The sequence below is a fragment of the Rhinatrema bivittatum genome, chromosome 2 (assembly GCF_901001135.1).
Source record: "Rhinatrema bivittatum chromosome 2, aRhiBiv1.1, whole genome shotgun sequence".
Classification (NCBI taxonomy): Eukaryota; Metazoa; Chordata; class Amphibia; order Gymnophiona; family Rhinatrematidae; genus Rhinatrema; species Rhinatrema bivittatum.
In genome coordinates, this window is record NC_042616.1 from 575,563,754 (window position 1) to 575,590,378 (window position 26,625).

The following is a 26,625-nucleotide window of genomic DNA, read 5'->3' on the forward strand; positions in this document are numbered from 1 at the left end:
TTACAAGCACTTGTCACATACTCACCCTACACAACATTCCTATATGATCGAGTGGTACTCCGTACACATCCAAAATTTCTCCCCAAGGTAGTTACGGAATTCCACTTGAATCAATCCATCATCTTGCCTACTTTCTTCCCAAGACCACACTCTCTTCAAGGAGAGAGGGCTTTACACACCTTGAAACATGCGCTTGCGTACTATTTAGATCGCACTACGGCCCATAGGAAATCCACCCAGCTCTTTGTTTCTTTTGATCCAAACAAGCCTGGAAAAGTGGTGGGCAAACAAACTCTATCCAATTGGCTTGCAGATTGTATACAATTTTGTTATGAAAAAGCAGGCCTTCCACTCCAGGGGCGAGTAAAGGCTCACTCAGTAAGAGCAATGTCAACCTCAGTAGCACACTATCGTTCAGTGCCAATAGCTGACATATGTAAAGCCGCAACATGGAGTTCTCTTCACACCTTTGCAGCTCACTACTGTCTCGACAAGGAAGGATGACAAGATTCAGCCTGTGGACAATCTGTCTTAAAGAACTTGTTTCCAGTATAATCCCAATTCCTTCCACATCCAACTTTTCGTGATTTCAGGCTGCCTGTTGCACAAGATGTACACTGTTGGTCCAATACAAAGCTGACTCAGCCTGTAGCTTGCTAATCACCCATATGTGAGGACTAGCATCCTGCTTGTCCTGGGATAAAGCAAAATTGCTTACCTTGTAATAGGTGTTATCCCAGGACAGCAGGATGTAGTCCTCAAGAAACCCACCCGCCACCCTGCGGAGTTGGGTCCGATACGTTTTATTATTTTATTTTTGGCTAAGTTCATTGCTACAAATGGGACTGAAGGGAGATCCCTGTGGCTCGAGGGATCATGGCATGCTGGGCATGCTCAGTAGGCCAATCAAAAGTTTCTAGAAACTTTGACAGAAAGCTTTCCGGGATAGGGCTCCATCAGTGACGTCACCCATATGTGAGGACTACATACTGCTGTCCTGGGATAACAGCTATTACAAGGTAAGCAATTTTGCTATATTTCTGGAGTAATATTGAGGGAGGAGGAATAGCCTAGTGGTTAGAGCAGTGGGCTTATGAACCAGGAGACCAGGGGTTTGAGTCCTGCTGTTGTTCCTTGGGCAAGTCACTTTACCCTCCATTACCAAAGGGACAGGCTGATTGGACATGTGTGTTCAATGCACTACCCTTACCCCTTATTCAGTAAGGGGTAATAGTGCATCCAACCCCCCCCCCAAACCTAATAGCACCTGCAACATGCAAATGCATGTTGATGGCCTTATTAGGTATTCCAGTGCAATTCAGTAAGTAAAATAAGCAGCTTGGCTGCACATTTTACTTTCAGAAATGTAGGCGCTAATTTCTCTGGGCACTGGGATATTAAGTCAGAGGTCCCGAAAGTTTAAAAAAGTTAAAAAAAAAAAAAATTTAAAAGAGGCCTGCGGCTCAATTTTGCCAGCGTCTGGTTTCCGAACCCGTGGCTCAGCGGGCTCGAGAACCGACGCCAGCAAAATTGAGCGTCAGCTGTCAAACCCACTGACAGCCGCCACTAGGGACGCTCTAGTGTCCCTAGCGCCTCTTTTTATCGCCATGCCTAATTTAAATAAATGTATTTACTGTATTGCGCACACAGGAGAGCGGGCGCTTGCCTGCTCTCCCGCAATTTTTACTGTATTGGCCCTTTAGATTGTAAGCCCTCTGGGGATAGGGAAATACCTACAGTACCTGAATGTAAACCAATGTGATATCTCAGATTGAATGTCGGTATATAAAAAATAATAATAATAATAATGTTCATTAAGTGACTTATATGATATCTCTTTACATTAGTTCGTAGACTTTTCTGAAGAACCAGGTTTTAAGTTTTTGTTTGAATTTTTTTTTTTCTGTTAACAGTCTTATTGATCCGGGTAGATGTTCCATAGATTGGGTCCTGCTATTGTGAACATTCATTCTCTTATCTGGGTTAGATGAGTGTTCAGATTTGAAGGAATTGTAAGGAGATTTTTGTTTTGAGACCTGAGATCTGTTTGTGGGCTGTAGCTTTTTATTGTTATTCCTGGAGGAAGTGGATCATAGTTGTTTATGATATTAAAGATGAGGGATAAAACTTTGTAATGGATTCTGAACTTTATTGGAAGCCAGTGAAAGTCAATAAGAGAAGGGATAATGTGATCAAATTTTCTAGTTCTGGGGGAGGAGCCAAGATGGTGGCACGATAGAAGTGGTAGCTTGGAGTGCCCATAGTTTCTTTGCTGAAAAATTGTTTAACTTCAAAATAAATGAAAGGATGTGTGAGGGTATTTCCCTCTATACCTCCCACACTTCCCGAGCAACAGACGATCCCCGAACTTACTGCGATTTACCCTGGAGGAGTGGCTAAATTCCCCGTTGACGATGCATCGTTGGGAGCGTCGCAGGCGCCTGAGGAAACAACTTTAAGCCCTCCTGACCTGAGGAAACCGACCGCCAGTGGCGTAGCGAGGGGTGGGTGGGGTGGGCAGCCGCCCCGGGCGCCGGGTCTAAAGGGGAGCCAAAACGTGTGAGGGATACGCTCTAGGAATCACAAAGCTCCTGTTACGCTCTCCGACCAACTTTTTCCATTCCCACGCGCACCGCCTCGTGGCAGCAGTTTACCATAGCTCATCGCGCACAACTGGAAGGAACCCCAATCGTTCCCGTCGCCGGCATGTGCAGACTGTAGCCGAGAAAAACTGGCCGCGAAGCCTCCCCAACCTCGCTCGCGCGTGTCCCCTATTGGCGGCAGTCTCTCATCTGTCTTCGCTGCTGCTGCCCTCTGATTGGCGGAGCTGGCCGGCAGTCAGAGGTGTTTCCCGGGAGACGGCGAGTGGACTTGCCTGGAGTAGACCGCGGTGGGCGGAAGCTCATTCGAGCTTGGTTTCTGTTTTGACTGAGGCGGTTGTGGCGCCGCCTTTCTTTTGGGAGCTTTCCCTGTTAGTCAAATTAGAGGAGTCCAGCAGAGTTGTTGCAGAACTGCACTCCTCTTTGTAGCGGCCAAAAGGAAAGGGGTGTGGTACAGGAAGAAGGCGTGTGGCCGTGGAGGGCCCCTGCAGCACCGCGTACTGAGTGCAGGTCAGACACTGAATGTTGTGTGTTAGCCGCCGGCAGCAGGGAAATCAGTATATCTGTGAACTGAGCTGGACTGGGATCTTGGAGACTTCCACGGTGATCACATGCGCCACTATCGTGTTTCTCTTATCTTTCAGAAGGTCTAATGGGGGTGGGGTGATGCTATCTGACAGGCCAATGTAATAAGACTGCTGATTTTTCTGCGTGGATTTTTTTTGTGCGCATCCTGCAAAAACTTGTGGAAGTACGGGATGTAATAACAGCCATGTATGCTAATTAGACACTGTATAAACTCCATGCACACTGAGTATATGTGCCGGGTCTAAGGGGGCACCAAAACGCCTGGCTCTGCAGAAAAATAGCACCGATTTCAATGCAAATCATTGATGGAGGGAGGGGGCGCCGAAGAAGTCTCTTGCCCTGGGCGCCAAATTGTCTAGCTACGCCACTGCCGACCGCTCCAAGTTTAACTTCACCACCAGCGATCACGGTGTTGGACACAGAACAGGAGAGTCCAGTGAACAAACTGGAGGGAGTGGAAGCAGTGCATAGAGGTTTGGAGACATCTGAGGAGCGGGGAAGGTCAGAAACGCTGAACACTGCATCATCTAATCTGCCAGGCCTCGGTGGAGGCGGTGTCACCTCGAGTGGAGTCTGGGGGGCTTGCGGCAAAGGAAGATCTTTTGGGGGCGCAGGGTAGTTCCGCGACTATAGACCTTATAAAACCGAGCTCGGTGACTCTGGAATCCCTATAGGAGTTGGTAGCCTCTTATGGCCCACGTTTTCAAGGGCTGACAAGGCAGTTAAATTAGATGTCTGAGAAGTTGGACATAGTATCTCAGGAACACAATGTTAAGATTTGTGAGAATACAAACAAGATTACAGAATTCAAACAGTAGTAAAATCGACACAGAATGTTTGTCATGTTTTAATCCAGGATAAGCAAGTGGTTAACAGAAGAGTGGAACTCATTGAAAATAGACTGAGGAGACTGAATTTAAGACTCTTGAATTTCCCAAAAATAATTTGGGAAAACCTCGAGTGACATTGACGAAATATATGATAGAAATACTGAAAATACCATCTGATCAGATTCCAGCTATAAATAAGGTCTATTTCCTCCCATTTAATAGAAATAGGGAAGGTAATCAGCCACAACTTGATCTGAGTAATCTGACCGATATCTTGGAATCCTCCATAGAAATATATGAGAGAGCGACTTTACTGGTTTCTTTAATTACTGAAACTGATGTTAGTTTGTTAATGACTTTCTATTTTCAACATATGAGTGAGAGTTTCATGGGTTAAAGGATCCAAATATTCCCAGACTTATCGAAGATAACGCAGGAGAGGAGGAAGGCCTTTCTTTCTATGAGGCAGGAGGTAAATACAATGGGGGCCGAGTTTCTTTTAAGATACCCCTGTAAAGGGGTTGTTACCTTAAATCGAGATGTGTATATATTCTATGCCCCAGAACAGCTTAGGATATTTATAGACTCTAGAAAGAGGGCTTTTGTAACCTCCTCTCCAAATGAGGAACTGGGTTAAAAATTAAAATCAGGCTGTTGATGAAGAGGATAAATATTTGCTAGCATGTTAAATTATTTCAATTGAAATATTTTTCTTTTTAAATTGACTCCCAAGATTTTCTGTCTCCTCCCTCCAATTTTCCTGAAATAAGATTGTGGTCTAAATTATGGATGATGCTTTCGTTAATGTATAAATGTTGGGAGAAAATATGTTTCAGAATTTCTGTGCAAAGTTTTTCTTTGTAAACTGTATAAAAAGCAATAAAGAATAAATTAAAATAAAAAAAAATTTCTAGTTCCTATAAGAAGTCTTGCTGAAGCATTTTGGAAAAGTTGTAGTGGTTTAATTGTGCTTGCGGGAAGGCCCAACAGAAGTGAGTTGCAATAATCCAGATTTGAAAATATTAATGTTTGTAGGACTATGTGGAAATCTTGGAAGGTAAATAAAGTTTTTAGATGATGTAAGATTCTGAGTTTAAAGTACCCAGATTTCATTATTTTGCTTTTCTCACAGGACAAGCAGGATGGTAGTCCTCACATATGGGTGACATCACAGGATGGAGCCCTGTACGGAAAACTTTTCTGTCAAAGTTTCTATAAAGCTTTGACTGACACTGGCAAACTGAGTGCACTGAGTATGCTCAGCGTGCAATTATCCCTGTGACCACAGGTGTCTCCCTCAGTCTTCTTTTTTCCGCTCTGCAGTAAGCATAGCGGTTAGGAGCTCTGTGAGAAATTCTAACACTTTTTCTGCATGGAAACACTTAAACTTTTACTTCACAAACACTTTTCCCTGCACGGGTCTCCCTTCGCGCACATTTATTCGACGCTCTGTGAGTACTATACCCTGTTTTTCGGTCGGTTCCTGTCACCTCCCTGGCCTGCCAATCGACTGTGGCCTTCCCTCTCCCTATGTTTCATAGTTAGCCACACATAGCCTGCGAGTATCCCTCAGTGACACTCTGCCTGGTTATTAGCGCTAGTGGGACAGGGACTTCCATGGTTTCTGTTGCCTGGCGGCAACAGAAACCATGGAAGTCCCTGTCCCACTAGCGTCAACTGTCCCACTAGCGTCCCACTAGCGTCCCACTAGCGTCAACGGGGAATCCAGGACCTTTGATTTCCTCAGTACCCTCACGCAGTTGATGCCCCCATCGCTACCGTCAGTACTCCCTTCCGGACCATCCTGCATTCTTCGATGCCATTGGTACCCCTCCACGACGGTACATTGATGCCATCGTTCCCTGCATCGATTCTACCAATACCATCTATGTTTTTCATCCATGGCACTGATTTTTCCTTGGCTTTCATCGATGCCGATGCCATCAGTGCTTTCGTCACTGTTATCCTTGCTCTGCCCGGGTCATCAACATTTTTCATATATATATTTTAATGATGCCCTCGAGGCTGCTTCGGCGCCATCGATAGCACCTCCACGTAATGCCCTCGCCTAAACACAGTGCTCCTTGCTTTGGGTTCTTATTAAAGTCCCATATTAGCCTACGACACTACAAAGTGCCAGGAGCAGTGCAAGCATGCTGACAGTCCGTCAGCGATCGCCATCCAAGACAGCTAGGGCATCCACCTCGGTGCCAGGGAAAGACCGGGCCAAGCACCGTGGCACTCATTGTCACCAGCACGGTGACCGTCCACCACCGACGCCTCCAGCACATCGGTGTTATCCTTCTCTGTGCTGGAGAATGCCTGGGCCGAGCAACATCACCACTGCCATCACCACTGTTCCGCACAGTTCTGGCAGTCCTTGGTGCTCCAGAAACACCGGAACGAGTTCCGAAGAATTCTGGACTGGCATCACGACACATCGAGCCGCTGCAACGAGGGCCAGGTTCACAAGTCATTAAATGGCTCCCCTGTACCCGAGGCGTGCCACACTGACATCGGTGCAGGATTGTGGCCCTCCACAAATGACTGTGGTAGCGCCAGCCACGCTCAGCCTGTCTCCTCTATACCTGCACTACCATACCAGGTTTCAGAGTTGAGACGGACGTTATGTCTGACAGGCTACCCCTCGATGACTCCTGATATCCACGGAGCCATCAGTCTTCACCGGCTCGTCCTTCGGTGATCCATGTCGGATGGTAAGTAGTCTAATCCCGCTTCAGCGGCATTCCCATTGAGATCTGTTCTCTAATTCGGGCTACATGGTTCGAAAGGTTCTAAGTCACCTGTCTTCCAAGAACCGTATTAGTGTCATATATCGCTATTGCCAGCTATGTCAGACACCATACCAAGAGAACCTCTCTACCATTCATTTGGGATTGCATCATGACATCCTCCCGTTGTCAGCAACGAGACCCTATACTGATTAATACTCTGGCTTCTGGTTCCTAATTCAGAATCGAAGTTCCAGAAGGATTCACTGATCTGCTAAACATGAGATCCAGCAAATACTGCCTCAAGTGCAAGTCCACCTCGAAACCTGGTGACAGGTCTCAATGTTTTCTTGGACCAAAAAAGCAAGAGGGTAGGCTATCTAAAAAAGCCGTTTGGGCAAAAATGGAAGTTAGACGCCAAAGAAATGTCCAAGTGCAACTTTATTAAAATGGAGACCAATAATTTTTATATGTGCCCAGATCAGGGCACATATAAAAATGTGCCCAGATCAGGGCACATATAAAAATGTGCCCAGATCAGGGCACATATAAAAATGTGCCCAGATCAGGGCACATATAAAAATTATTGGTCTCCATTTTAATAAAGTTGCACTTGGACATTTCTTTGGCGTCTAACCTCCATTTTTGCCTCAATGTTTTCTTGTACAGCACACAGAAATGCGGGTAAGACTTTACCACTCACTCTCCCCTGGGAGGTTACATGATATCCAGGTTACATCAGCCCCACCAGTTGGACACCTCCGGGTCTCCCAACTTGCCGGATGTCAGAGCGGCCACCCCACTCTGTACCAAGATTCATGGTATACTCCCCCGGATGCTACAAAGCGCAGGATGGAGGGGGGGTTGGGGAGTTTTAATGTCACTATTCTTTCTTTCAACAGAAAGTAGTTACTCTCCACCCATCCTGGACCTCAGAAATACCAACTTTCTTCAGAAGGCTCAGGTAAAATGGTATCTCTTGTAACCATGCTTCCATATCACAGTAAGTAGTCTGAGTCAACAATATAACAATCCCAAGCTCTGCCGGTTGCACCAGCTCCGGCAACTGGGGTATTTCATAAAATCACTATCGGTGTCTGCTGTTTCTCTATGGAGTACAACATCATTCACGCTTTTCCATGCATGGACAGCTGCATAACCACTGAAAATCCAAGCAAGGAGCTCTAACTTCTTCATGACTCACTATAAATCTACTACCTGGGATTGCTGTCACTGCCATAAATCCCTTATAGAACGCTTCTGGACACCACAGTCACAACGATCTTCCTGTCCAGCAACTGCGCAGACATTCTAACACATTCCTATATGTCCCTGCGCGCATATTCCATAACTTCAGCCCCTCAATTCTTTCATTGTCGGGCCATGGGGTTTTTTCACTATGCACTTTCCTCATAGATCCAAAATTGCTATGGGTTAGGTTCAGTGAAATTTTATTATCAGTGGGGCTAAGCTGTTCAACCGCTTTCGTCCCACATCCATATTGCAGATCTAGAACCAAAACCTAGTCTGCTCCTGCTAATGCTCACATTTACTCAGGGTTGTAAAGTTTATCCTAACATCTTCTCAACCCAATATGCCTCTATTCCGCTCCAAGCAAGTTTCACATGAACTTCCTAGAGCTTGTTACCATGAGTTATGCCCTTATGCCTTCCAATACTACCTCTGCAACAAATCTTTGTGCATACAGACAGACAGCATAGGGACAATGTGCTTTTCCAACATACAAACACGCATAACCTCTTAGCTGCTCTGCTAGAATGCTCCGCAGCTCTACCCTTGGCCCTTGCTCGCTCCATGCATCCTCGGGCCACTTATCTGACAGACTTACTGAATCACTAACAGACCTTCTTCATATAAGTTTCCATCCTCTAGAATGGTCTCGGACTACATGTGTAGCAAGAGAAATCTTCTAGCGCCGAGGTCAATCTAACTTGCCCTCTGCGTCTGCATCGAACCATACGGTGCACGGATTCTCCTTCCTACACATGTTTCCAATGCTTTCCCATAGGCACCTTTGTTCCATCAAGGCCCTATTATATGTGTCTCTTCCGCTGCCTCTCATAGCCAGCACTCTTCTATTGCTGAAACAAGATGGGGTTCACTGTTCCTCAGACCCACGTCTTGGCCGAGACCACTATGCTTCCCATACTTCTCGGTCTATCACACCAGTAACCAATTCGCCTTCTCACAAGTCAGTCTCATATCATAGACTCAATGATGTTCTCAGATACTGGTAGCATCATAAAAACCCTTCCACACCCAAATCCTACCATTCAAAATGGCATGATTTACCACATGACGCTTACAAAAGGGTTTTACCCTTTTTCTTTTTTCTACACCACTCTTTTTTCTTACTCCTTCGGATTCTGCTCCCCAGACATCCTTCACATGGGTACACCTCGGTTCCAATTGGCGTACCACTTGGGAGTGGGGATACCCGTTTAACGGTCAACCCCTTCTGAGTCAGTTTACCATGGATTATCCACTGATCAAGCTGCCTCTGTTTTCACTAGTCACGGAATGGGACATGTAATTCGTGCTTACAAGACTCATATATTCTCCGTTCGAGCCTTTCCATTCCTCTCACTTAACAGTCTGCCATGGGGAATACTTTCCCTCTGTCAAGCACCTCATAGACATCACTTCTACCAATAGGGTCAATGAGTTACACACCTTGTTACATACTCACCCGACCCTGCATTCCTCCATGACCGAGTGGTTTTACGTTTTCAACTTCATATCCTTCTTAAGGTAGACGTTGCATCTCACCTTACTTAGAATATACTCTGCCCACTTTCCAACACCTCTCTCTCACCAAAGCAAGAGGGTTTTTCCACTCCTTGGACTATAATAGTGCACTTGCATTCTATCTAGACTGCACTACACTCCATAGGAATTCCACCTAACTCTTTCCTTCTGTGGCAAGAGCCAAGCTGCAAGTTCCAGTGGGCAAACAGACCTATTCCTCCTAATTGTCGGTCTGTATCTCTTTTTCCTACCAACAAGCAGGCATTTCACTACAACACTGTGTGTAACCACACTCTGTTCTGTCCATCTCAGCCTCCATAGCTTACCTTTGGCCGGTGCTGCTTGTACATATTTATCAGGCTGCGACCTGGAGCTCTCTCCATACCTTCGCAGCCATTATTGCTTAGATACGACTAGCCGGCATGCTCCATGCTTGTCTAGTCCGTCTACTCCTATTCTTTTCGGTTTAATTACCCAACATCCTTCCACCAACCCGTTACGGGTTTCAGGATGCCCTCCGTTCCAAATTCCACCCCCGTCATTGCGCTTTTGCACGTCTTGGGTGCATTTGGTGCACTCTCGGGCATCCTCAGCTCGGTACTCACCCATATGTGAGGACTACCATCCTGCTTGTCCTGTGAGAAAGCAAATGTTGCTTACCTGTAACAGGTGTTCTCACAGGACAGCAGGATGCTAATCCTCACGAAACCCACCTGCCACCCCGCGGAGTTGGGTCTGTATACGTTTTTACTTTTATTTAGTTTTGCTTGCGCTTTTTGCTATAAGACGAGACTGAGGGAGACACCTGTGGTCACAGGGATAATTGCAGGCTGAACATGCTCAGTGCACTCAGTGTGCCAGTGTCAGTCAAAGCTTTATAGAAACTTTGACAGAAAAGTTTTCCATACAGGGCTCCATCCTGTGATGTCACCCATATGTGAGGACTAACATCCTGCTATCCTGTGAGAACATCTGTAACAGGTAAGCAACATTTGCTATATGTTTTTTCATGTTAAAATTTTCATCTATCTGTATTTCAGGGTCACAGACTGCATCTGAGGGTGTAATGTGGGCTATTCCAAGGTTGAGGGTGGGCTGTTTGAGATTTTTGTCTCTTCTTAGCCATATTATTTCAGTTTTATTTGTGTTAAGTTTTAGAAGAGAAAGTTCTTGTTGAATAGATCTCATATATGTTGTTAAGGTTGCTGTAGTTCTTTCAAAGGTTTTATCATAAGTAATGTAAAATTGAATATCATCAGCATATATGAAAAATTTCATGTCCAGATTGTCTAAGAGAGTCGATATTGGAAGGAGGTAGATGTTGAATAGGGTTACCGAGAGTGCTGAGCCTTGTGGAACTCCCGTGTCTATTTCAAATATGTCTGATATTTGGTTGTTTAATTTTACTTGAAAAGATCTATTCTCAAGGAAGGAGGAAAACCATTTGTGAACTTTTCTGTCAATTCCAATTTTTTTTAGTTGTTGGCATAGTAGATGATGGTCCACAGTGTCAAATGCTGCTTTTAAGTCTAGTAGAACCAGTAAATATGATTCGTTATGATTGAATCCTTGTAATATGTTGTTTGTTAGGGATATGAGCAGAGTTTCTGTTGAATGTTTTTTTCTAAATCCAAATTGGTTTAGGAATAGAATATTGTTGTTATTCAGGTGATTTTCTAATTGATATAGAACTGCTTTTTCTAATGCTTTTGAGATGAAAGCTAAGTTTGAGATTGAGCTGTAGTTGTCCCAGTCATCTAATTTTCCAATTTTGTTTTTTAATGTTGGTTTCACAATAGCTTGTTTTGCCATCTTGAGAACTATTCCTTGTGATAGTGAGTGTTTTATTATTGTTGTGATTATTGGTGTGATCACAGTGTTTATTTTTTAAGGGTATTAGCTGGGATGGGATCTAATGGGTGGGACGCAGGCTTCATTTTATTGATTATCTGATTCACTTCAAGTTTTGATACTGTATTGAAAGAAGTCCATTTTGGTTTGGTAGGGTGAGTTTCTGAGTTATCTACTTGGTGGTCATTGGAAAATTGTGACTTGAGGGTATTTATTTTATGTAGGAGATAGTTTGCATAATCATTACAAGAGGTTTTTGTGAAGTCATAATTGTTTGAAGCAGAGGATGTTGGATCTTTGATAAGGTTTCTTACTGTTTCATAGAGCAGTTTAGAGTTGTAGATTATTCCATGAATTTGATTAGCATAGTATTATGTTTTTGTTTTATTTATTAGTTCTCGGTATTTAGATAGTTGTAATTTTATTTTGCAAGGTTTTCTGTTGATTGTTTTTTTTCTCCATTGCTTCTCACATTTTCTTAGTTTTTATTTGGTACATTGTAAGTCCTCATTGTTTTGAATCATTTTCTTTTCTGTAGAGGTTTTTTTCTTGTTCAGGACATAGATCATCAGCTATTTCATTGAAGGTTTTTCGCCAGAGATTAAAAGGCGATGGAATATTGCTTATACTGAGTCCAAAAATCTTTGTTTGATATGTTCGTCTAGAATTTGGGTTCTACTTTTTTTCTGTATTTGATAGTTTTATTATATTTAGTTTTTATTTTTTGCGAGGTTTGGAGTGTAATATTCACTTCAGTTAGTTGATGGTCTGACCATGGAACAATTTTTTGGGATCGATTGATTTGGCAGTTATTTTGATTGGCAAAAATAAGATCAAGGATATAGCCTGCTTTGAGTGTTGGTTTAGTTATAAAATGGGTCCATCCCATTGCTTTGTGTCTATGAATATTTTATATGGGTTGGATTTAGGTGTGTTATCTATATGTAAGTTAAAGTCTCCTGCAATTATGGTTGTTTCAGATTAGGGAATGATTTTGTGAAGATTTCAATTAAAGGTGAACAATCTTTTAGGAGTGTTCCTGGTGGGCTGTATATTAGAACAATATTTTTTTTTTGTGATTTAAATATTGCAACTTCATGTGGTGGCTTTATCTCAATTTAGTTTGAGTTCTTTTTTGCAAATTATTAGGAGGCCTCCTCCTTTTCTTTTAGGTCTTGGGAAATGGAACATTTCATGATTTGGACATTCAATTTTGTTTAGAAGAATATTGTCAGAGTCTTTTAGCCATGTTTCAGTTATGCAGAATATGGAGGGGTTTATATCTTCTATTAGATCATTTATAAGAGGTTATTTTTTTTTCTAGGATTTGTACATTTAGTTAAGGACTGGAAATTTTTTGGTGAAATTGTTGTTACATTTTGGATAAATCAGATTATTGTAATTTCTTCTGTTGTTTTTTTGTTTTTTCATCAGGGATCTGCAGTTTCTTTTGTTTGGTATTTTTTCAATGGATGAAGATGTCTTCAATTTTGAGGTTTTTTATTTTATTGAGTTTAAGGGAGTTAAATTAAGTTCTTGGAGGAGAAGTCCATTGGAGGAGAAGTCCATTAACAGCTATTAATCAAGTTTACTTAGGGAATAGTCACTGCTATTAATAGCATCAGTAGCATGGGTTCTTCTTAGTGTTTGGGTACTTGCCAGGTTCTTGTGGCCTGGTTTGGCCTCTGTTGGAAACAGGATGCTGGGCTTGATGGACCCTTGGTCTGACCCAGCATGGCAATTTCTAATGTTCTTATGTTCTTATGAATTTGTATAGATTTTTTGAGGATTTGTTCAGACGTCAGGCTGCACTTCAAGCTCGCACGAAGGGGCACACAAAGGAAAATTCTATTTTCTTATAATTTATGGAAGTTGCATGTTATTTGAATGTTTCTATTGCATCCTCTTTCTCTTGTTGGCAGCCTTCTACCATTCCGGCAGCCCTTCCCTGAACTGCTTCTATCTATTCAGTGTCCTTATAAAGGTATGGTCTCTGGACCTAAACATATTAATCTAGGTGGAGATTCACCAGTGATATTACCTCTTTTCTCCTACTCTGATACCTCTTCTTGATAGTTCAAGTAACATAGTAAATGACAGCAGAAAAAGACCAGTTATTTCTTACAACACTGCCTTGATATACTCTATAGTCAGCCACAGCATTGCTTGTTTGCTTTGACAGCAATGCTATGAGTATACATTTCCAGCGTGGCTGTCAGAGCAATGCCAAAAGTGGCTGGGAGCATGTAAGACAGTACCAGCTTGGGTGGGTGGGTGTACTAGAAGTTGCAGATAGGAGGAGGAAGACTCATGCCTTTCATTTCAGTATCATGGAAGGAAGGGTGTGCCAGACTAGGTCACTAGGACCAGCATTTCTTTTTCAATTTTAGTGGGTGGGACGGTGGAGTGGGGGAATTGGACTCTAGCCTGCACCTATTTTAAAGGGTTGGGCATCAGGCTGAAGGCCCAGAAGGTTTGGGGATTTTTTTTTTTTTTTTTTTACAATACTTACCTGGCTTTATTCTGATGATAGCCAGTAAGTATCAAATAACTTTAGGACTGCTCTGAAGCAAACCTAGAATTAGCCAGCTAATGTCAAATAGTGGGGTTATCTGGCAATGTGTGTCATTCACCCTCCATTTCCTCCAGGCCTGATTTACTAAGGTTTTTCTTCCATTCTGTATCTATGGGAAAAATGCTTAGTAAATCAGACCCTTAGATCATAAGCCCTCTGGGGACAGGGAAATACAGTGTAATGGCACGGAGTGGCAGTTGCCACCCATAATAGAAGGCATGGAAGTAACTTCCACAGAGTGGTAGTTTACACTTGGGGGGGGGGGGGGGGGGAGGGGAGAGAAAAAAACGTGCTGAGCAGACTGGATGAACCACTTTTGGGTTTTTTCTGCCAACATTTACTATATCACCTGAATGTAACTCACTTTCAGGCCAATTCAGTAAAGTGCGCGGGAGAGCCGGCGCTCCGAGGTGAGGCCTGCTCTCCCAATGTGCGCCCAGGCCCCTCTCCTAGGTGCGCAATTCTGTATTTAAATTAGGGCCTGTGCTAATAAGGAGGCGCTAGGGACACTAGCACGTCCCTAGCACCTCCTTATTGGCAGAAGCGGCGACTATCAGCGGGTTTGACTCCGATGCTTAATTTTACCAGCGTCGATTGTCGAACCCGCTGACAGCCACGGGTTAGAACACAGATGCCGGCAATATTGAGCATCCGTTTTCCAACCCAGGGGCCACGGGCAGATTTTTTTTTTTGGAGGGGTTTTTTTTTTTTAATGTTTGGGCCTCTGACTTAATATCGCTATGATATTAAGTTAGAAGGTGTTCAGAAAAGCAGTTTTTTCTGCATTTCTGTACACTTGCCCGGGTGCCGGGCGAAATTAACTCCTACTTGGCCACACATTTTACTTTCTATATCGAGCGTAACTAATAGGCTCGTCAACATGCATTTGCATGTTGAGCGCGCTATTAGTTTCGGGGGGGGGGGGTTGGCCGCGCGTTTTCCATGCACTATTACCCCTTACTGTATAAGGGCTAATAATAGCGCATGGAAAACGCGCGACCAAACGGGGGCTAATGGTGCGCTCGACTTGAGCACACCGTTTTGTATCGGCCTGATAGAGCTACCAACTGAAAAGTGTAAACTAAATAAATTTAAAAATAAATATATTGCCCTGTGCCACAACTTTCTCCACTCCTTGACTTATCTGGCTATGTTTTTAGCTGCATAACTACTTAGCCCGACAAGTTAGGGGCAGTGAAACCGACTGGGTTTTCAAAACCCTCCATTTTTCCAGGTAAGTCCTTTGAATAAGATAAGACAATTCAACAGAATTAGTACCAATAGTAGTAAAAGGCAATGGGGTTCAAATATATATATATATATATATATATATATATATATATATATATATATATATATATATATATATATATATATAGTGGTGACATACCCTCTACTGATAAAAATGATATGCATTTTTATATTTATGACAGAGATCTCAATCTTGGGGCTAAAGCAGAAGTAACATCTTATAAGCATTCAGTTACCCTCACAAATCAAACTAGAAGAGGAATTGCTGAAATGATGTCTTCAAACAAGTCAACAGATGTGTAAGTGATTCCTTTAAATCTCATTTTATGTATGTCTGAAGTCAGATGAAGCTTCCAGACTAAAATAAACTGAGTGAGTCTCAATTTGTGTTTTAATAAAATGAAATACAAAGAAGTAGATATGTTCTTAGAACCAAATGTTAATATTTAAATATGCTTTAGTAGTAGCAACAAGTAAATAATTAGATTTTTGTTTTTCATTTCACACAGGACACTGGAAAATACATATCCATGGTTTATCAAAGCACCAAGTGATTCAACTGCAAAGCCTATCAAGCAGCTGCTAGAAAGTATGCAGTTTTATTTGTGTATATGATTATCTGATTTGGCTACTGTATTTATATATGGATGCTCTTGAATGTAGTATGTCATAACTGAAATTACAAAAAACAATTTAGAAATTATTAGTTCCCAGGATTAACGTTCGAGATTGTTATTTGTAAAGCTCAACCTATGATGGATTTTCTTTTCTGTCTGATGGTTGATTAGAAAAATATATATCTTTGATCAACATCAATGTATTCATTTTGTATGTTTCCCTTTTATAACTGTGGTTATGCACCTTGCATCGGCATGCTGACATCGCAAACACCTACAAAGAACCATTTTTGAAGGCAGAAGTTGATCTGTTTTCAAAAAGGCATATGGGCGGTGCTTACAATCGGTATTCTGATCAGGAGCCCATAGGCCAGAACTTTAAAACATAAATTTTAAAAAACTAACTAAAGACATTAATGCTGTATCTGAGAAACCTGCTTCATAATGCGGTAGAAAAAAAAGAAGAAAAATCTTTGCTATTATAAGATAGTGGTCACCTTTAAAGAAAAAGCAAACCATTTGAAGTGCCTATTGCCTCTACTGTTGTTGCGCCCGTCAGTCACAGACGGCTATAACCTCTGTTGCTCACCTCCTTTCTGCCAGCACCGGTGATTTTCAGACAATTTGTTAGGGAGCGCTAGGAGAGCGGTCCCATTTCTGAGGGGATGTGTGTCCATGGGCCTTGGCACGACCCCAGAGGACTCCAAGGCAGTACCGAGGTAGGTGAGGCATGTCCAAGCATGGGTGAAGACTAAAGGTCTGACCCTCTACCGGACCTGCATGCTTCATGAAAACCAACAACTCAATGGTGGTCTTTGAATGGTCCTCCGACCATTCCAAGCCCTTTCGGACCTGTTACTTGGGAATGGCAATAAGCGGAAGGCCAGTCAGAGGATGAGGGCAGACGGAGACCTTGAAACATGGAAGACTTGGACGTAGATGTGGAACTTGGAAGGCTCAAGACGTAGACGTGAAACTTGGAAAGTTCAAGACGTAGACGTGGAACTTGGAAGGTTTAAACAGGCACTGTCTGTCAGGGCGCTCTACATAGTCCACCATAGGGCGGACCCACGGGGCTGGTCACGGACCACCCTGTCCCACTGCGTGCCCTATACAATCTAAGGAAGCTGGTCACGGACCACGCGGAAAATGGGACAAGCGCAGGAAGGGAACCCAGCCACAATGAGGCTCCAATGACTGGAAACAGAAACCGGACAGAATGGATTTACCCTCGAGGTGGCCATCTGGAGAACTCAAGGAGCTGGCAGGTCAAACAAGGAAGGAACATGAGGAATGGATGATGAAACATCAGGACAAGTAGCAAAGATTCAGGAACCAAAACAGGACATAGAGCTCCAACGAAGAATGAAGACCTGACAGATCACTGGAAGACAGGACTTCCAGGGACAAGGAACTCTGATGCAAGGCAAAGCAGGAGTGGTGAAGAAGCCCTTTTATAGGGCTAACAGGAAAACGCCCAGAATGACATCATCAGGTGGGGCCCAGGGCATATCCGGCCACGGGCCCTTTAAATCTAGTGAAGAGGCGCGGCCACGTGCCTAGAGGCAGGCAGGAGCAGGGAGAGCCCGGTGGCGGCATCCATGCCACGAGGGACAAGCTAGGGGCAGCACTAGGCCGCAGAATAGACCTCAGCGAGGTGCTGGTGTCTCTCATCCGCTGAAGACAAACTGACTTGCGGCTCCCTGCCGCGAGAGATGGTTCTGGGTGCGGCGGTCCAGGCCGCGACAGCACAGCAGCAGTGGCGGCCTCCTGGCCGCTTGGGAGCATCATTGGTGGCCTTCCGGCCGCATGAAGAGTGGCAGTCCAAGCCACGGGAGCGGCAAGATGCTGACGGGAGCATAGCAGAAAAGGAGGTGAGAGGCTGCTTGCGGTTGGCCCCCGCCTGTGAAGCTTTCCTGTCCTCACTCGAAGCTATGGGCTTCCAACAGATAGTAAACTCCCCCACACACAAAGCTGGCCACACCCTTGACTTGATCTTCATCAACTCCTCCATCAGTGTGAACAGTCCACCATTGTGTACACCAGTACCATGGTCTGATCACTCCCTGATCAAGACCTTTCTTTCACTTCCTCAAAGCTCTTTGTCTGCGCCCCGTCAACCCATATCCTTCAAATTTCGCAAACCCTGTGATGTAGAAACCATCACTCTTGCATGCTCAGACATAGACAAACACATTGACCTTTCATCCCCAGATAATGCATTCTCCTCCTGGGTGAACTGTACGCTCAGCATTGCCAATAATCATTGCCCCCTAGTAACAAAGACTATCAATCCCAATCGCAAAAATAGAAAACCTTGGTACACACCTCTCCTCAGAAATCTCAAAACCCTACTCAGAGCCTCCGAAAGGTCCTGGCGCAAACACCAATCCCCTGCCACCAAAACCCTCTACTATCAACGCATGCATGAATATAGAAATTCCATCCTGCATTCCAAACGGGATTACTACGCCAAAAAAATAAATGGTCTGCAATACAACCCCAAGGCCCTTTTCACCATGGTTGCTGACCTGACCTCTCCCATACACACACAACAACTAGCTAACTCCTCCACAAATCGTTGCAACGAACTAGCCCTATTTTTTAAAAACAAGGTATCTTCCATCACAGCACAGTTTTCGCACAATAACCTCAATATCTGTCTTCCCAATATCAACTCTCCAGTCTCCCTTTCATTGTTTGAGTCCGCTTCCCCCCTAGAAGTGGAGAACATACTAAAGAAAATGAAACCATCCACTCACCCCTCTGGAACCATCCCCTCTAAACTCCTACTATCCATACACAATGTGATCGCCAAACCCCTCTCAAATATTCTCAACTGTTCACTAGAGCATGGCACCGTCCCAGACTTTCTGAAACAAGCAATTGTGAAACCCCTACTTAAAAAAATCCAACCTTGACCCGAACACTCTTTCTAATTACAGACCGGTGTCTAATCTACCCCTCCTAGCTAAAGTTCTTGAAAAGCTAGTGAACTCACGTCTATCCGATCACCTTGAACAGAACAACATCCTCCCTTCCACCCAATATGGTTTCAGGAAACACTTAAGCACTGAAGCTCTGCTCCTCTCCCTACACGATACCCTTATCAAAGGAATCGACTCAGGATCCTCCTATCTCATCGCATTACTTGACATCTCAGCTGCGTTTGACACAGTCAATCACGATGTCCTACTCAACATTCTCAGAAATATTGGGATCACAGGCAAGGCCATTGATTGGATTCAATCTTATCTCCAGAATCGCTCTTTCACTGTCTCAATGGACAATAATGAATCTGAGCCCATCAGTCTTCCCCAAGGTGTACCCCAAGGTTCCTCACTCTCATCTACGCTTTTTAATATATACATGCTTCCCCTGACCACGCTTCTCACTAACTTGCATATCAAACATTTTATTTATGCTGACGACGTTCAGCTCATTTTCCCATTCTCTGACTCCATCCAAACTGCTTTACATAGCTGGGAATCCTGTCTTTCCTCAATCAACCAACTCCTAAAGGACATGCACCTTGCTCTCAACTCTAACAAGACTGAGCTTTTAATCATATCGAATAGACAACCACTCCCTGACATCCCTCTTGCTTACTCAGCTACCAACTTCCCTTCGCACACTCGCAACTTAGGAGCTATTATTGATAATCACCTCTCATTCAAACCATTCATCAAATCCATAATAAAGGATTGCTATTTTAAACTTCAAACAATAAAGAAACTCAGATCCCTACTACACTTCAACGATTTCCGCACAGTCCTCCAGGCTATTATTTTATCGAAGCTCGACTACTGTAATGCACTCTTACTCGGCATTCCTGCATCACACACCAAGCCCCTTCAACTCCTACAAAATGCCTCCGCTCGGATATTGTCAAACACAAAAAAAAGAGACCACATCACCCCAACACTTATTCAACTACACTGGCTCCCTATACAGTCACGAATTCTTTACAAAACACTCTCGATCATTCATAAGAGTCTAGTAAATTCTAACCTTAACTGGATTAACCCCCCCATCTCACCCCGTTCCTCCAATAGACCCACCCGTCCAGCACTCCAAGGAACACTCCATGCCCATTCTATCAAATCTTTTAAACTCTCCTCTACTATTAACAGAGCCTTCTCTCTTGCCGCACCCACCTTATGGAACTCACTGCCCCATGATATTCGAATAGAGACTTATACCCCCATTTTCAAAAAGAAACTTAAAACCTGGCTCTTTCGGCAAGCCTACTCCATTTCACCCCCTATTACATAAACCCCCATGTGAATTGTTAGATTGATATCCTGGTATGAACGCCTTTATGTCTGCTGATTCTGTACTGTGCACTTTCATGTATATAGTTCCAGTTATAATTATTATAATCAGCATCTCCCCATTGATGCTTGTTATATCTAAGGGCTCCTCCCGAAGATTATCTATATGTTACTGAGTTCACCATCTTTATTTGTTATATGTAAGGGCAATGCCCAAAGTTTTATGTTCACTGTGAACCGATACGATGTGCGAACGGATATCGGTATATAAGAAATGTTAAATAAAAAAAAAAAAAAAAGCAGTAACACAACACAATTGACAACCGCTGCCTCTTCATGCCGCTCTCCTCAGCGTTCCTGGGAAGGCATGGGCAATCCCATCCACCGTCTTGAATCGGGTATTACTTAAGGCCCACGCGCGCCAGGCCCCATATTATACACGTCATCATGGGAACCTTGGGGGCATTCCCTCTGCATCACGTCATCTGCCTGAGTGTATTTGAGCCAGCCGGTCTGAGCTACCTACAAGTTAGCAAGGACTTCCTTCCTGCTGAATTCCACTCCTTCGGAGACACTTGCTTCGCTACGTTGAACTCGTTCCTGACCAGAGACTTGAATGCTTTAGATACCCACTGCTCGGGGGCCTTGTCGCGTTCTGGCTATCTGCACCTCAGAGGGCCCTCCTGCCTGGAATCTCTCTACGCCTACTCCAGGCTAGTCTGGTTCAGCCTTGTGACTTCGCTATCTTCTGCTGACGAAACCTCCAGTGTATCCCGTGCCTCAGGCCACTACCGTGATCACCTCAGCAGCCTTCCTTGTGCACTTCAGAGTGAGTAGCATCTGCTCTACTGCTCCGCTGACCTCCTGCTCTTCTCTTAACCTTCTCCTGTGATCCTCGGTGTACCCCATGCTGCAGGCCACTACCGGATCTTTTAGGAGTTCCAGCTAAGGAGGGATTCCCTGGCGTACCCCGCTCCACGGACCACTACCAGGGATATCATCTACGAGCCACCCACATCTCTGGACTGTGCCTATCTATCCCACTAGGTGGGCCCCTCTACATTTCCAGTATAATACAGTCTATTGCTATTGTGTCCATCTCAGCTAAGGCCACGCCTAACGTAGTGAGTCCCCACAGGGCTCCTCCCTGTGGGTAGAGTCAGCTCTCGCCCCAATCTAGGGTCCACAAACATACCAGAATATAACAGATTGCTAACTTCATGGACCCGGCTCAGGTCTCAGCCCTTCAGGCCATCCCTAGCCTGGCCCAACATTTTGCTGAACAACAGAAGACTTTAGAGACCTTGACTAATGCATTCAATCAGTTGAACTCACAACTGAATACTCCAAGTACGTCTGATAAAGATGCCTCATCATCAGTGGTTTCAGGACGAACTGCAGTACCTCTGCCAGCCCCTACTCGCTTCTCAGGAGATTACCTGGTATGTAGAGGCTTCCTCAATCAGTGCTGAATGCACTTTTCATTAAAACCAACCTACTTTCCTACTGCATTATCCAAGATCACGTATATCCTGTCTCTTTTAGATGGGAAAGCCCTGGCCTGGGCTTCACCTCTCTGGGAATGCAATGACCTGATCCTTAGCGACTTGCCAGGGTTTCTTGCTCTCTTTAAGTCAGTATTTGATGACCCTGCACGCAAGACAGTCACCGGATCCACTCTGTTACATCTCCAACAAGGAGCCAAGCCACTCCCGGACTATGTGATTGAATTCAAGACTCTATCTTCAGAGCTTCATTGGGATCTAAAGTGTCTACGTGTGATTTTCCTTGAGGGCCTTAACTCCTGTATAAAGGATGAATTGGCAGCACGTAAATTACCTGACATCTTGGACTCACTTATAGACCTTGCTGGGAGAGTTGATCGTCACCTTCGGGAACAATCCCAAGAGGCTAAGAGCCCTAAGAAACATCTATCTGTAAGTATGCGTAAATGAGCCGCACCTGCAGCAGAGACCCAGACTACACCAATTCCTGAAGAAGGTGAACCCATGCAATTAGGCTGCAGCTATCTAACTGCCAAGGAGAGGCACTACCGTAAGAGGCCTCTGTATGTACTGCTGTGAGCCAGGCCATGCGGTTCAATCCTGCCCCATCTGTCCGGGAAACATGCAGGCCTAAGATCTGCCAGAGGACTCTTCCTAGGTCTTACTACTCCATCTCCTCCACTGACACTCCCAGTCTCAATCATCTCCAGGACCCTTGAATTCCAGACTCTAGAAATTGTCAATTCCGGAGCCAGTGGCAATTTTATACTTAGAAGGCTGGTAGAACATCTACGGATTCTTAAAATTCTAACACCCATTCTGCTACTTCTCTCTTCTATACATGGCAAACCATTACCTGGAGAAGTATCCCATACCACACAACCAATTTGCTTGTGCACTGGTGCTCTTCATATGGAGATCATCTCATTTTTGGTTCTTGATAAGGCCATTCACCCTATAGTACTTGGCCTCCCATGGCTGCAAGATCACACATCCCAGTTTGACTGGAGCACCATGGAACTTTCACTTTGGGGTACAGCTTGTCACGACAAGTGTCTGAAGAGGGTAACACCTATACCCTGCATGTCTACCACTGCTTCTCTTCCAGGTTTGCCGCCACAATATGCGTCCTTTCACGACGTGTTTTCAAAGAAAGTATCTGATGTACTACCACCACACCGGTCTTTCGACTGTGCTATTAATCTAAAACCAGGCTCGGAGCACCCTAGAGGAAGGGTATACCCACTTTCTCTGTCAGAGACTAAGGCCATATCGGCCTATATCCAAGAAAATTTGCAAAAAAGATTCATCCGACTCTCCAAGTCACGTGCAGGCGCAGGATTCTTTTTTGTCGGCAAAAAAGATGGATCCCTGCGTCCATGTATTGACTACAGAGGACTAAACGAAATTACCATCAAGGACCACTATCCCCTACTTCTGATCTCAAGAGTTATTCGACAGGCTCCAGGGAGCCAAGATCTTTACAAAATTGGATCTAAAAGGGGCCTATAATCTGGTCCGTATTCATCAAGGGGACGAGTGGAAAACGGTCTTTAATACCATAGATGGCCATTTTGAGTATATGGTCATACCCTTTGGCCTATGTAATGCTCCAGCCATATTCCAAAATATGATGAATGAGATTCTGTGAGATATGCTGTACCAATGCACTGGGAGTACCTCATATCCTGTGAAGGATATGGGCCAGAAGAAAATACCTGGGAGCCTGCTAAAAATATCCTCGACAAAGATTTGATAAACCAATTTCATCTAACTCATCCTAGGAAGCCGAAACCCCCTGGGAGGGGCCCTAAGAAGGTGGGTACTGTTGCTCCCATCTGTCGCAGATGGCTGTGACCTCTGTTGCTCACCTGCTTTCTGCCTGTACCGGTGATTCTCGGAGATTTGGCGACTTCTGCCTCTTCATGCCACTCTCCTCTGCGTTCCTGGGACAGCGTGGGCAATCCCGGCCTCCATCTTGAATAGGGTATTACCTAAGGCGCGCAGGCCCCATCTTATAAATGTCATGGCGGGAAACACAGGGGCGTTCCCTCCGCATGACGTCATGTGCCTACGTGTATTTGAGCCAGCCAGTCTGAGCTACCTACAAGTTAGCAAGGACTTCCTTCCTGCTGAATTCCACTCCTTCGGAGACGCTTGCTTCACTACGCTGAACTCATTCCTGACCAGAGACTTGAACACTTTAGGTACCTGCTGCTCGGGGGCCTTGTCACGTTCTGGCTATCCGCTCCTAGGAGAACCCTCCTGCCTGGAATCTCTCTACGCCTACTCCAGGCTAGTCTGGTTCAGCCTTGTGACTTCGCTACCTTCTGCTGACAGAACCTCCGGTGTACCCCGTGCCTCAGGCCACTACCGTGAATGCCTCAGCCGCCTTCCTTGTGCACTTCAGAGTGAGTACCATCTGCTCTACAGCTCTGCTGACCTCCTGCTCTATTCTCAACCTTCTCCTGTGATCCTCGGTGTACACCGCGCTGCGGGCCACTACCGGATCATACAGGAGTTCCAGCTAAGGAGGGATTCCCCAGCTTACCCCGCTCCACGGATCACTACCGAGGATATCATCTACTAGCCACCCACATCTCTGGACTGTGCCTATATATCCCACTAGGTGGGACCCTCTACATTTCCAATATAATAAAGTCTATTGCTGTTGTGTCCATCTCAGCTAAGGCCACGCCTATTGTGGTGAGTCCCCACAGGGCTCCTCTCTGTGGGTGGAGTCAACTCTAACCCCAATCCAGGGTCCATGAACATACCAGAATAAATATAACAACTGTATTTATGCATTTATTTATTTAATTGATTTATATTCCACTTTTCAGGCACTTCAGTAACCTAACAACCCCTTCCCTACCCCCCAATGCTTAACATCATTCATGTTTCTACCTTATGCGTCCCCTCCTTCCTATTCATTTTTTTCCCACCTTTCCCTTCCATAAAAAAAAATGTATTATGGCCCAGCTCCAGTTCTGTTTATTTAATTACATTTTTTGTTACCATGAGGTATATACCAGTTCCTGTATTTTAATTTAATTTTTTATCTTTAATTTTTAATTCTATTTTATTTTATTTTATTTTCATTTTACTATGTAAACTGTTTTGACAAAAAAACCTTGTTTTGAAAAACGGTATATAAATACTTTTAAATAAATAAATTTACTTTCAGGTGCTGTAGTACATGAACCAAATATGTTGCAACTGATAGTTTCTATTGGGGAAACCATAAAATTACATTCCCTGCCCCCACCCACACCCCCACTCCTCCCTTTCTCCTAGGGTTGCTGTATTCCTTGGGAGTTTAACAGCTCTGCTGCTGCTACTATGGAAGCAACAATTGGTCAGATTGCCAGCATTCAGAATTTTGGCTTAAAAGCAGCTGCAGAGTACCAGACTCCTGTAATAAATACTAGCTAGCCTGGATAATTGCTGCTCCATTGGTAGTACCCTATGCTTGAAGGGTAGTGATGTCACCCGATAACATGATTCTAAACCATTGTAAGAGAGTATGTTGGGTCCTTGACCAAATTTTCATTTCTGTCTTTCCAGTCCAGCTCTGTGACAACCAGGTAACACAAATAATGGCAGAAAAATAAGAGCTTGGTCCATCCATTCTGCCCATTTGAGATTCTTCCATTTGGGATGGATGAACATATAAATTCCCATATACAACCCAAATCTTTTTCACCCCGCCCCCCTATTCTTGTCTTTTACCTGATGTCTCAACCCATTCCCACCACCACTCTCCACATGCACCAACACCCAGGTCCCATTTAATGATTTATGGTGTTTTCTAATAATCCACACAGCCACCAGAACTATTGAAGCCATTATCCAAAACATCCAGCCTCCCCATGCTTGCTGAACTTTGGGTTTTAACCATGGTCATGGTTACCCCAATACCTTCTTGGAAGCATAAGTTGTTAAGGTCATAATAGGATGTGTTACATTTGCTCCCTATGCTTTCCTCTCACCCACAGTTCATCTCTCCTTTCTCTCCCTCAGCACACAAAACAATTAAACAAAAACATATTTTCTTGGAATTACAGTCCAATATAGTACAATTCAATAGCTACCTTCTTAACCAATGAGATTCCATTTACTCACAAAATACCTTATCTACGTACCCTTTTTTATCTATAATATATTCAATTGCCTCTTGAATTTATTCCCTAATTTGGTTGAACAGGATTGGCAAACCCAATTAGTGTAAGTAAACTAACTTGTCCCTGCCACTTTCCATTTTACAGACTTTGCTTCATTCTTCCATATTAGTCATTTCCTATAGTGGCATCTATTCTGTACTCGCTCAGTTTCATCTGCCGTTTCCTCCCTTGTCTTCCAGCCATTATTATTTTTATTTTTTAACTGACAGTTTCCTCCTGCTCCTTTGGGCTTCCAACTTAATTAAAACTGGGCTCGACTGGACAGTAGCACCATGGGCCTTCATGCTCAGCTATCTGGGATATTTTTATCTCCTTTCATTATTTTACTTTTCTCCCTGCCTCAGTCTTCCTTTCACCCTTCAAGACCAATGGCAGAGGGTGATGACAGCTGGTGGTGTGCATTTTCAAGCAGAGAAATTCCCTCAGGGGTAGATTTTCAGAGCCCTGCTCGCCTAAATCCGCCCAAAACCGGGCGGATTTACGCGAGCAGGGCCCTGCGCGCCGGGAAGCCTATTTTACATAGGCCTCCCGGCGCGCGCAGAGCCCCGGGACTCGCGTACGTCCCGGGGTTCTCGGAGGGGGGCATGTCGGGGGGCGGGGCCCGGTCGTCGCGGCGTTTCGGGGGCGTGTCGGCAGCGTTTTGGGGGCGGGTACGGGGGCGTGGCTACGGCCCGGGGGCGTGGCCGCGCCCTCCGTACCCGCCCCCAGGTCGCGGCCCGGCGCGCAGGAGTCCCGCTCGCGCGCGGGGATTTACGCCTCCCTCCGGGAGGCGTAAATCCCCCGACAAAGGTAGGATGGGGGTTTAGACAGGGCCGGGCGGGTGGGTTAGGTAGGGGAAGGGAGGGGAAG

The 26,625-nt window shown here is 44.6% G+C and overlaps 1 protein-coding gene and 1 non-coding gene across 2 annotated transcripts in view; both read left to right on the forward strand.

Annotated features, from left to right (window-relative positions):
• PIEZO2 (piezo type mechanosensitive ion channel component 2) overlaps positions 1-26,625 on the forward strand; it is a 1,301,103-nt gene that overhangs the window by 1,260,305 nt on the left and 14,173 nt on the right. Inside the window, exons 55-56 of the mRNA XM_029587157.1 lie at positions 15,379-15,495; positions 15,706-15,785. Of these exons, the coding sequence (XP_029443017.1) occupies positions 15,379-15,495; positions 15,706-15,785 (197 nt within the window). The remainder of the gene's footprint in view (positions 1-15,378; positions 15,496-15,705; positions 15,786-26,625) is intronic.
• LOC115086388 lies at positions 7,218-7,330 on the forward strand. Its single transcript, XR_003855266.1, has one exon. It is a non-coding gene; the product is annotated as a small nucleolar RNA SNORA11 (small nucleolar RNA).